The 13,594-nt window shown below is 30.7% G+C and overlaps 1 protein-coding gene across 5 annotated transcripts in view; it reads right to left on the bottom strand.

Annotated features, from left to right (window-relative positions):
- Positions 1-13,594, bottom strand: part of LOC106457476 (tankyrase-like protein) — a 167,279-nt gene that overhangs the window by 89,698 nt on the left and 63,987 nt on the right. For 4 of the 5 annotated variants that reach the window (XM_022383427.1, XM_022383428.1, XM_022383425.1 and 1 more), the window contains 6 exons: positions 13,491-13,594; positions 12,681-12,842; positions 9,996-10,073; positions 5,862-5,994; positions 3,807-3,924; positions 2,921-3,075 (listed from right to left, as the gene is read on the bottom strand). In XM_022383427.1, coding sequence (XP_022239135.1) covers positions 2,921-3,075; positions 3,807-3,924; positions 5,862-5,994; positions 9,996-10,073; positions 12,681-12,842; positions 13,491-13,594 — 750 coding nt within the window. The remainder of the gene's footprint in view (positions 1-2,920; positions 3,076-3,806; positions 3,925-5,861; positions 5,995-9,995; positions 10,074-12,680; positions 12,843-13,490) is intronic. The other variant, XM_022383426.1, reaches the window with a different exon arrangement.

Here is a 13,594-nt window from a genome sequence, read left to right as displayed (position 1 = left end):
CTGTAAATTAATACCATTCAAATTTAATTTTTTATAACAAAACTAATCTACAGTATTGTACAAAAGTAGTTAGGACGAAGTCAAAAATAAGATTTCAGGCTACTTTCAAAGAACAGTGGGAGGTAAATCACAAGTGAGACATCAAACTTTAATAATCTTCATATTTAATACAAAAGAAACTCAGTGGAAGTGCCTGAATTTAGCAAAATGTTAATATTTTGTGTGTCCCCCTTTTGCTTTAATAACTGCAGACAGTCTTTCAGGTATTGTTGCAACATATTTAATCAAAGTTTCCTTTTGGAGTTTATTCCAAGTATCTCTAATACACTCCCATAAAGTTTTTTTTGGAAGTAACTTTTGATTTCTCAAGTTTTTGATCTATCAAATCACAGATCTGCTCAATTGGGTTGAGATTGGGGCTCTGTGGGGACCATTGCATCATTTGAATGATACCAGTAGCTTCTTTCCTAGCTAAGTAATTTCTGCATAGGTTGGATGAGTGTTTGGGGTCATTATATTCTTGGTAGTAAAATCCTTTACCAATAATACACAAACCACTGGATATACTGATGGTACTTGCACTGGTCCATTGTTCCATTTATTTTGCAAATAACTCCTGTTGCCTCAGCATAAAAATACCCCCAAACCCTCACACTGCCACCCCCATGCTTCATGGTAGGTGCTATGCATTGAGGTATCTTTCACCTTTCTTCCACTGAACATACAACCTATGCTTTGAACCAGATATTTCATACTTGGAGTCATCCATCCATAACACTCTTTTTCCAATCATCAACAGTCCAGTTTTTGTACTTTTTAGGAAATTGCTGTCTTTTGATAATATTTGGAGATCGAAGTAAAGTTTTTTAACTGCTACATGAACAAATATTCCATTGTAATCGAGTCTTCTTGATACTGTAGATCTGGACAATTTTCTGTCATTTGATACATGGTCGTTTATATCATGCTTGAGATCAGTGGCAGTCTTCCTTCTGTCCCTAAGGCTGCATAAACGAAGATACTTAATATCAGTATCATTAAATTTAGGTGTTCTGCCTCTTCCTTTCTTATTTCTAAATTTACCTGTCTTGGTCTCACGATCTAGGGTGTACTCGACAGTGTTTGGGGAGAATTTAAAGTCTGTAGCAATTTGCAGGAGAGTCCAACCAGCATCATGTAAAGCTTTTATGTGAACTCTCTGCCCTACTGACAATTCTCTATGCTTTTTGGGCCATGGCATGACAACAAAACTTAATATATAGTGTTAAATGCTGTTTTTATGAAGATGTATTTGTGGAGTGCTTTGAAATTGATTTATTCTAGCATATAACGATACCATATTCTTGCTAGCTTCTTTCTATATAGTTAAGACACTGCATGGGGTACCATGACAGTTATTTCATACCCTAAATTTGATCAGTATGTTCATTCAAGCAGAACCCTTATGACATGCCTTTGATACAAGTATATGGGAATTCTAAAGAATGATAAGTATTCTCATCCTGGCTTATTCAATTGTCAACAGGGATCAGTGAAGTATTACCATGGTGATGAAATTTACATTCTGTAATGGCATGGAGAAATTAGCCCCATAAAATGCAAAGAATGACAAAATATTCTCTTATCCTAACACTTTTACACAGTACTGTATATCAACTAAAATGCTTACATCAAAATTGCTATCTTGTTAGTGTTTTTTTACCAAATATAAATATATGCTATACAACTATCATAAGAAAGAATTAGTGTAAAATAAATATAATTATTTTTATCTGCAGTTAACCACACTATTTTTTATTAAATATTTCAACTCTATGAATATTATACTTAAAATATAATTTAAAAAGAATTCAATCCAGTCTAGCTTCACTATTTGTAAATAAAGTATAATTTTTTTTATTTTAAGACATGAACAACTATAAAAAATATTCATTAAAAGAGAATTTTAAAATGTTTCAGCTATTGAAAAAATATTTCAAGTCAGAAAAACCACTAAAATTTCAAAACATTTTTTTTTTTGTAAAACAACTAAAAATATAATGTTTACAACCCTTATTTTGATTTGGCAAGGAAAGTATTCAATTGATAGAAATGTCTTGTTGCGTGATCGTGGTTTTTACCGATGTAACAATTAATGATATTTTTTAACATACTTATAGCTCACATAGAAAGATGGATAAATTATAGCAGTTTTGGGACATTCTACTCTAGTGCCTGATATATTATGGGACATTCTACTCTAGTGCCTGATATATTATGGGACATTCTACTCTAGTGCCTGATATATTATGGGACATTCTACTCTAGTGCCTGATATATTATTTGTATTGTAAATTCAATTGCATTGTTGATTCTCACAAATTGGATGTCCAAAAAAAAATATTTTTACTCAAGCACAAAAAGCTTGAATAGGTAGTGAGTACTACACGTAGTAAATTCAGAATTATAATACGTAAAGTTTTACAGCTCCAAAAATGGTCAAATCAACCAACTTCATTCTTATAAGGTTAACAATATGTATCAAAACAGGCAAGGTAACAATAACGTTTTTTTTATATAAAAATTGTTTAGGTAAATAACAGTATACACTAAATGCAAGATAATGATTTTTTTAATAAAAATATTAACAATTAAAAGCAACTATATCCACCATCCTTCTTAATAAGGTCATAAAAATATTGTACAACTATAAGTTATCTAGTAGAGCATATTCTATAAATGCAATAAAAATACAACTACCAAGAAAAAATAATAGTAGATATTCTTTTATTGAAAATATGAAAAAAAATGTGTATATGTTATTTCCAAGTGTGTTGATGTGCGAGCAGGTGATGTTTGTCATTATTTAGTAAATTCTAGGTAATACCTATAAGCTATAACAATTCAAAGGTATAAACCTATAAAGAAGGGTCTCACACACCTCCCAATCTTCCCCCTCGAGAGCAAATGCTCAGGACAGGTAACAAGGTTTTTGTGTTCAGCTGAAAGTATCATTCTAATGGCTTGATGGTCCTCTTGAACAATAGCATATGTCAGAGCATCATTCAAGACATCTTTACTCTGTTTTAAGGTGTACTAAAATAATGTAAAAAATAAAATAACACATTCAGAACAGAAGTAAAGAAAGCCCTTATCAAGTAATTCTTTATCATACTGAGAATCTTAAGGCATTTTACTATTAATTTTTAAAAGTTTTTTGGTCATTTTTTTGCATTTATATGCTTTATATTAAGAAAAAATCACTTCTTAGTTATTTTAATGCATTTTAAAAACTGTAATTATTTAAAATTACATAAAAAACAAGCATATTAAAGTGTTTTAATCAGTGCAAAATGTTTAGTTTCACAAATAACTAAAGATGTATTCATACAATAGTTTCAATATAATGCAATATTGTCTTCAAATAAAAACAAAAGGTATATTCATCATTCATATTACTTCAAAACGTATTAATTAGAAGTCTCAAGATGTTTATTATTTTATTATTATTTATTTCTAATAATTCCAAAAATAAATTATAAAAAAAGCTTTAAACAGAACAGACAAGTAAAATTACAGTAAACCTAGTTATAAAACTATATTTTGTTAATAGTTTCAATATAATGCAATATTGTCTTCAAATAAAAACAAAAGGTATATTCATCATTCATATTACTTCAAAACGTATTAATTAGAAGTCTCAAGATGTTTATTATTTTATTATTATTTATTTCTAATAATTCCAAAAATAAATTATAAAAAAAGCTTTAAACAGAACAGACAAGTAAAATTACAGTAAACCTAGTTATAAAACTATATTTTGTTACCGAACAAACATGTTCTTTGTCTGATAATAAAGACTGGAGTAGATGATGGTCTTTCAATCGAACTGCTCGGATAATCAATTTACTGTAAGTTATAGGTGACACATAAGGTAGAGGTTCCCTAAAGTAAGAGAAGCAAATGTTATTTAGATATGAAAATTCATAAAACCATAACATAATTTTAGAAACAAACAAGTTGAACAAAATAAACAATTTTGCTTGTGTGCCTCCTATAAAATTTGATACTTAAAATTTTGTTATATATAAATGGTCATAAACAAATATGTATACTTCCATAGATATTTAATTACAACTAACATAAAGTAAACAATACAATGACTTTTCATCTACACTCTCAATATTTAATTAATAGTGTGTGTGTGTGTGTGTTTTATATGTACAAAACTAAATATACTTTTAGACACAGAGAGAGAGACTTATATTCCTGCTACAGAAAGAAGGCTTTATAATCCCATTAGAGAGAGAGAGAGAGAAAGAGAACCTTACAGTCCTGTTAGAGAAAGGGCCTTATAATCCTGTTAAAGAGAGAGAGCTTAATGGTCTTGTTAGGGAGAGGGCCTTATAATCCTGTTAGAGAGAGAGCTTAATACTCTTGTTAAAGAGAGCTTAATACTCTTGTTAAAGAGAGCTTTATAGTCCCGTTAGAGAGCGCCTTATAGTCTCATTAGAGAGAGAGAGAGCCTTATAGTCCCGTTAGAGAGAGAGAGCCTTATAGTCCCGTTAGAGAGAGCCTTATAGTCTCGTTAGAGAGAGCCTTATAGTCCCATTAGAAAGCCTTATAGTCTTGTTAGAGAGATAGAGCTTCATAGTCCCGTAAGAGAGAGAGGGCCTTATAGTCCTGTTAGAGAGAATAGGCATTATAGTCCTGTTATAGAATGACCTTTATAATCCAGTTACAGAAATGGCCTTACAGTCCCATTAGAGAGAGAGGGCCTTATAGTCCCGTTAGAGAGATGGCCTTATAGTCCCGTTAGAGAGAGGGCCTTATAGTCCCGTTAGAGAGAGGGCTTTATGGTCCCATCAGAAAGAGGGCCTTATAGTCCCGTCAGAGAGAGGGCCTTATAGTCCCGTCAGAGAGAGGGCCTTATAGTCCCGTCAGAGAGAGGGCCTTATAGTCCTGTCAGAGAGAGGGCCTTATAGTCCCGTCAGAGAGAGGGCCTTATAGTCCCGTCAGACAGAAGGCCTTATTATAATATACCATATCACCTCATATTACTTTATTTTGAAAATTCCCCACTAGACAAACTATCCCTATTATAGTCCTGTCAGAGAGAGGCCTTATTATAATCCTTTCAGAGAGAGGGCCTTATTATAATGCTGTCCGAGAGAAAGCTTTATAATCCCATTAGAGAGAAAGAGCATCATAGTCCTTTCCAGTTACATATGTGTGGGCAAATTTTTAGTTATAAAATATTACTTTCTTCAGAATATATCTCAATATTGAAGTTCAAGTGATAGCAGTTGTATCATTTTACAGGTCTAATGAATGTGATATCCCTTGATTCAGTTCAAATGAGATATATCAGAAATTTACATACTACGTATAAATATGTGTGAGTGGCAACTGATTCTTGTATCAACACCCATGGTAAGCAGTGGCTTCTCCTAAAATTTGTGAAAAGTATGATAAAAGTATTTTGTTTAATTTACAGCTTCTGAAAAAAGTCATATAATAAGTCACGTTGCACAAATAGTGTTAAAAATCATCAGACTGCTGGAACAAGTTTTTTCTTACCATAATGGAATATACCATATCACCTCATACTACTGTATTTTGAAAATACTCCACTAGAAAAACTATCCCTATTTTTTAGAAAATATATAAATTAAAATATATACAAAATATATCTTCTTCTGACTCAAACTCATTATGAAAATAATACATAGCATTATAATATTAAGTAAAAACAAAATTAAAATAATACGTTTGAAAGGAATGTTTACAATAAAACATATAAAATAATAAACAGATAATGCATGTGCTATTTGAAATGGGTATGCACCGATATAAAGAAATATAAACAATACGAAACTCACCCCGATTCAAACATTGGACTTTTCTCCTGAACCTTAATCTTTGGGTTGGGCTGTAATCGCTCTCTCTGAATTTTAGTCATTGGTCTTAATAATGGAAGAGTTCTAGGGTCTTTATTTTCCTCTTTTTTCACTACTGAATAGAAAGTTCAATTTCATTGATAATTGTTGCTGTTAAATTAAGAATAAATACACACACACACACACATACCATACATACATATTAAGGATTCTACAATCACTTCTTTTAGTATATTTTAGTATTTTGTAAGAACTTATGCAACTTTTTAACACAGCTTGAGAAACAGCACTAAACCATCCAAAATACCATCAAATATTGTAAAATAATTTTTGTAATTCAAAAATAGGTGAGATATGTAGCAACTGATCTTATTTATTTATAGTTAGATATACAAACATAGATGCTATCAAAAATTATTTCAAAAATCATAGTATATTTGTTTGCAACTTAAGAGAATTATATAAAAAAAAATATGTAGTTAGTATGTACAAGTATTTAAGAATCCACTAGGCACCGATTGTTAAAATCAGAATTTGAGATAATCTGTTGCTTAAAATTAACAAGTCAACACAGAATGAAGTAGTTTCACTCACATCATAATAATAATACATTTTCATAACTTTGAACTGTTGAAATAACTTATTAACTCTATCACTATGGATTTTCCTATGATCAGGGGTCAAAGTATGAATACTATAACAAGCACAAAATGGTCACAAGGTTGGTCTCTAGGACCGAGCCCATAGTGAGAGAGTTAAGTTGAAATATAGTATACACTTAAAGCATTACACGGTTATTGGTATTACTGTAGTGTTGCTCATTTTTTAATCTTTTTCCAGGAAAAGTAAATGAGAAAGAGAGAGATAAATTAACATTTCAGTAATACAAATATTCTAATATAAATGATTGTTGTTTTGTAGTATGAATAAAACAAGACTATCCATGGTATGTATTTTTAATGATTCGGTTACTCACACATGCAAATGCAAGGTGTTTTAATGATTTTTTTCAACAGTTTTTATTTTTTCAGAACCATGTGTGACTTCTTACATTTTTAGCATAAAATCTATACGAATTAAGCAATATGTACACTTTGAAGATACTCAGTATTAGATATGTTGCACTAAAAAATTCATTATAGCTTTTCTGAAATAATAATTTTGTCTTTATACAAGATAAGCCTAAAGTGTAATTCACATCTGTTGTAGAATCAAATTCTGCACGACAAACTATATGTAACTTTATTTTCTGCTCAATAGCAAGAGCCATTCTTCCTTTACAGAAGTGTTTATAGGGATTGAGTCAAAAGCTTAAAATATTAACTTAGTGATTCTTATAGTTTTCTAAAAATCACAGAATTTTAAATCAGAAGGCATTTTCAGGGAATTAGAGGGTAGGCTGTTTACACTAGTTTTAACACAAAACTCATCATAATTCATCCTGAGGTGGTCAACAGTAAATCATGAGATACAGTAACCCCTCCTACAACGTGGGTTCATCCAACACAGATTTGCTTATACATGCAAAAAGAGAAGTAACCAATTAGATGCCAAACACATAAAATTCATTTATGCATGGTTCACCCAACACACAAACATATGAGCGCTCTAGATTGTTATAACTGTCTCAACACGGACTCGGTCAATTTGACCGACCACATCTCTTTTTTTTGTACTCGTTTAAAGCCTTTATAGATTCAATTCTTCTAACTTTCAAATAGTGTGTATATCTTCATGAAATTTGACAGTCTTTCAGTTCTTATTATAAGTCTTTCACATACAAAATATCATTTTTTAGTGAAGTTTTTTAATAAACTAAGATAAAGATTTGTCCATAAATATATCCAGTCTTTGTTTTGAATAGTCCATGTGCAAAGTAATTTTCATGTTAAGATTAAAAATACTTTTCTTCATCTTAAATTTCCTTTATGTAATCTCTAAAACCTCCTAAATGCAGTTCAAACGTTTTTTTCATTAAATCCTTATAGTTTATATGTTATTTTCTCTACTCTACCTGTATACAGGATCGGTCAATTTGACCAACGTCGTAACCACAAAAAAAAATTAAAATCTAAATTACCCTTTTTTTTTTCTAGAATGACTTCAAATTGTAACATGAAACTACATTCGTTTATCCTAGGTAGCTTTAAACTCTTAACAGCATACATCTATTTATAATTACATTTAACAATTGAATAATGCACTAAAGAACATAGACTAATAACATGCAAAATGTAGACGATTTCCCTTAACTCTCAAATTTTTCTGGATTTCTAGCTATGCAACAACAGCCGTTACAAATTCATCCAACCTAGTTGTTAACGTTCCCGTGTATTATAAGTGAAATTATTAAGAAATGTACAGGCAGGCCACCAACATGTACAGAAACTGTCACTGTGGTCATCCATGCTGTCATGGAACAAGTCAGCGTAAGTGCACATACATGCAGTTATGTCACTGGTGTATGAATTTGCCAATTTCAACTGTTTGTAAGGATCTTCAGTCAACTTTGTAAATGTTTCCTTACAATCAGCATCATGTTCAAGCACTGAAAAAAAACAGATTTAACCCAATGAGTTGATTTTGTACCGCAGCTCTTGGCAGGACTGAAAGTCTTATGAACTACAGAAGCACACTTTACCTTTTCTGGAAGCAACTGTATTATATAGTTGAAAATTCTACACACATCCATGACTCTAAGGTAACAATGTGATGTTTCACAGGTAACCTTGTTATTGGACCATACATATTTGAAGAAGCATCACAACAAAGCCTGAAAACTTGCACAGTCAACTGTGAAAGGTACAATGAAATGTTCACAATCAATATGATTCTCATGCTACAGCAGTGAAATGTGATCCACATTGCTGGATGGTGCCCCTCCACATAATGGAAACCATGTAAAATACATCTTGCGGGAATACTTTCAAGGCAGGTTCATTTCACGTCACTTTCTCTATGAATGGCTACCTCATTCAACAGACCTAACACTAGGTGACTTCTGGTTTGTGAGGGTATCTGAAGTCACATGCATATTGAAGGAAGCTTCATACAGTTCCAGACTCAAGCATAAAATTCTTCTGGATACCAGCATACCAGATGAAATGAACATTGTTACTGTAACATCCATCACCACATAGATGCAGTACATTCTGGATATTTGAGAAGCACATTTTGAACAATTCTTGTGATAGATTAGACAATAGATCACAGTGGCACAATAAATGGCAACAAAAGACAATTATGGTATTTGCATCTGCATGATACCCTTAAAATCTCTGTACAATTTCACCTTTCTATGCCATAACATTTGTGAAATGTGATGCATTGAAATGGAAAATTGCTTTATGATCTCTTTGAACAAATTACAAATTCAGCCGATTCCATATATGACAGGTAAATCAAATAAATATTAGCACACCACTTTAGTGAAGTTTACATTTAAGAAAAAACATTACATTAAAACTGTATTGGCCCGAGGTGGTGTTTTTTTATTAATAATTAGGCTGTAAAATTCATAGTTGCCTTATAATCTCGGTTGATGACAGGCCCATTCCTCCTACTCTAGCCTGTCACATTCCTGGATGTCCAGATAGCATCCATCTACACATGTGCACCAGATGTTTGCTTAAGGTCATTGCTAATTCATACAACTAATCCACCTGCAGGCTGTTATAGTATTGATTTTGTGGAACCTATTTATTTTTTCCAATGTTATCTGAAAATGGGAGTCACCTTACATTCAATATCACTCTATAATCATCCTAATTACGGTTAGTTTTAGAAACTTCCATACATAAATATGTTTGTCTCCAACTGCACTTATCCTTGATTCACATAGTTAAAAACTGAATGCCAAGGGATCAGAATAATGTCTCAATCAGTTTCTGATATATATCCAGCACTTACAATACTTGAGATACTGAAAAGACACATAACACATTACAATCATCATCTGTAAACAATGTTTTTTACTATAATGACAAAATATATTAAACAGCAATCAGACACCCTATCACAGAAAATGGAAAACCTTAAGCCACATTCATATTTGATGATATGCAAAAAAAAGAAAAAGGGAAAAAGAGATGCAACTGTTTATATTTATAAACTCACCACGAGCAGCCTTAAATCGCATTTTGGCAGGTTCTCTAACTTTTGTTTTAATGGCTGTAATTGTCTTTGGTTTCTTTCCTACACAAAAAATACCACTTGTATAATTTTTGTGTAAATTAATAAGACATCTTATACCAGATAAAGACAAAATAATACAATATTTTAAACAATGGTAATATTTTAAATTGAGAAATAACATTTAAGAATCAAATTTCACAAATTCAGCATTTAATTTGGGGATGTCACAAATAAGGCCATATGTAAACTGAACTTCATAGACTAGACAGAAATCACAAAATTAGCCCAATACTACAACTTTCTTAACCCTATGGATCTAGGCTGTGTGGATTCCACTTAAAAAAAGAGGATAAAATTATCAAAGAAAGCTAAATATTAAGCACAACTGCCAATATAACACGCTTGTTCACAGTTCAATGTTGTATTAGCAACAAAATGAAATTTTGAAATTGTTCTTATTGCAAACTTGAGTTTAATCACTTTTTGTAACATAGAAATATGAAACTAAATAAGACATCATAGAAATCACCTTAGCTAACTATACAGCTTAGCTGTTAAGCATACTGTGTACTGTTTTGCACATAAAAAGTTTTGTGATGATACTAGTATATGCAATTTAGGCCATAACAATGCTAGTTTTGAAACAATTCTTAAATTGTGTTTTGAGCTGACAAATAGAACTGAAAAAAACTTTTGTACATCTATACTTTGAAATGGACATCAGCACAATCTACAAATGATGTTTAAGGTAAAAATTCTAATTACTTTACTCATTTTTGCTATTTTTGAAAGAAAAATCTAATTCCATACACACAACTTTTAGGTAATGAAGTAATTCCATGTATATTTCATGAAAATTGATACGTTACCCTGTGAACTGTTATGATTTTTCTTTTTAAAAAATCTTGCATCTTTCACAGGGGTTTTACTTATAAAAAATTACTTGAATGTTGGTTGTTAAACCTAAAATGAACTTTTCAAGGATTTTTTTTAAAAACTCCATTTTAATTTTAATTTTGTAATTATTGAGAAATAGATATGTTTTATACCCCTCCTGTACTTAAGAATAGTACACCTAAAACACATGTGTAATTATGAGAGTCTCATTGTTTACAGCTAAAAATAAAACTGAAGCAGTTTTAAATTTAAATCCTGTTTAACTCTCTCAACACAGGCTCAGTCAATTTGACTGACCACATAACTTCTTTGTACTCTAAAATCTTTATAGACTTAATACTTCTAACTTTCAATATAGTGTGAATATATCTTCATAAAATCTGGCAGTCTTTCACGTACAAAAAATTATATTTTTTAGTGAAGTATTTTTAATAAAATAAAATAAAGATTTGTCCATGAATATGTTGAGTATTTGTTTTGAATAGTCCATGTGCAAAGTAATTTTCATGTTAAAATTAAAAATACTTTTCCTCATCTCAAAAATCTCACATTTCCTTTGTACAATCCCTAAAACCTCCTATGTTCAAACGTTTTTTTTTTCTGCAGTAAAACGTTACAGTTTATCTGTTATTTTCTCTACTCTATCTCAAAATGGAATTTTTCAATTCAACTGACCTCATAATCACCCAAAAAAAATCGAAATAAATATAAAGTACCCTTTTTCTTTCTAGAATGACTTCATATTGTAACATGAAACTACATTCGTTTATCCTAAGTAGCTCTAGCTTCATAACAGTATACATCTATTTATAATTAAAATTTATTGTTTTATTGACCTTTGAACTGTGTCTAACTACTATCCCTGCCGTTATAAGTTGTAAATCACTCGGGGAACAAGGAGCTCACTTTACGCTAACGAATTACATTACTCATGAGCTGCTCGCGAGTGCCTCATGAAACATTTATATTATAACATTATTATTAGTTGTTTTACCTAATCTAATCTTAACTAACCTAAAAGGATTCCTATTTTTACATTTTAGTTACTTTTATAATTATATGTAAAGAATAAACATGAAAAACAAGAAATAAATACTTAACCAATCTTCTTTTTTCTTGCTGTCGATTGTCGAAGAGAGTTAAACCTAATTTTTTTATACTAATGATAGTAATGCATTTAATAATTTTTATGTAATTAAATAATGCACCAAAGAATATAGATTAATAACATGCAAAAAATAGATAAATTCCATTATCTCTCAAAATTTTTTTGCCTTTTTAACTATGTGACAAGAGTAGTTACAAATTCATCCAAGCTAGTCGTTAACTTTCTCACATGAACAACGTTGGTACTCTGGTACATTTGTAGTTTCTTCAGTAACAAAGATAACAACCTTATATTCCAATGATCATGCAGTTTTTCAAGCTCTGTGTCCACACTGTAACTAATGATATGTGGAACTAATGGTTCACTGTCTTTTGTCACATATAAAACACATTTTAAGCCCAATACAGAGTAGTCTTCACATAACTATCAGCACTTGATGAAAAATTGTGACGTGAAATCAAACAAAAAAAGGTTCCTGAAAATAGTGTAGTAAATAAACATTGCTTGTTCAAAATCTCGATCAAAGTTATGAAAATTAATCAGTCTACTTCACCATTCTTTTGGTTTGGCAAAATTCTAAACATTTTGACTGAAGCTTTACATATTTGCATATATATGGAAAAAAAAATTATACTAAAGTTAAAAGAACAACATGTATTTACCTGAGTCTGCTGAACGCAAATTTTTCTGTTTCAAAGCCTCCTCTTCTGTTTTACTCTTCTTAGGTCGCCCTCGTCCCTTCTGGACACTAGATTTGTTAGTTTTTTGAGTCAGTCCACTTTTTGGGCTGCCTAGGTCTTCTTTACCCACAATGGATACATCAACTAAAGTGTAAGTAAAGTATCACATCATTATCACCAAGTGAAATATTACATGTAATAATTTATCTTACATATCAGTTTTAGCTGCAAATAAAAGTTTAAGCCTAGCTCAGTTTTTGACTATAAATATGTTTCAACAATTTTATCTATATGTGTATGAACCATATAATAAAATACACATGAATTCCTACAAGAACTAACCAAAGTAACTATAGAAATTTCTTTTAAGTCGTAAATTAGCTTTAATTTCCAAAACCACAACATAAAATCATTTGTCAAACTTTTATAAGATACTTTTATACTAATATTCAAAAGTTTATTACTTCTTAGAATATTGTGCATACTAAATGAATAAACGTTTTTTTAAATTCTATCTTATGTAAAGAAAAATCAGTTTCTGTGAAGGCTAAAGTCAATGAAATATGCCAACTAAAAGACTTTAAATCTCACTACTAACCCTATATTTTCAACTGAATTACTTATTAAACTTATACTATCATTTACTATAATATTGACAAAATATAAAAAAAAACTTGTTATGACTAAGTAATTTTCCTTGAATGTTTTACTGATAGTAAGAATAAAACAATAAGAAAGATCATAAAAATTAAAGGAAACTCTAGTATTTTAAACATTACTTGAAAAACCTACCTCCATCCATTGTAAGCTGGCGAGGGTCTGGAATATCCATACCACTTTCCACATTTAATGCCCTTTGCAAAATATTCAATGTGCGTTTCCTTTCATCACTTGGA

This window comes from Limulus polyphemus, unplaced genomic scaffold (genome assembly GCF_000517525.1).
Source record: "Limulus polyphemus unplaced genomic scaffold, Limulus_polyphemus-2.1.2 Scaffold336, whole genome shotgun sequence".
Lineage (NCBI taxonomy): Eukaryota > Metazoa > Arthropoda > Merostomata > Xiphosura > Limulidae > Limulus > Limulus polyphemus.
This window is presented reverse-complemented; position numbering and strand designations above follow the sequence as displayed.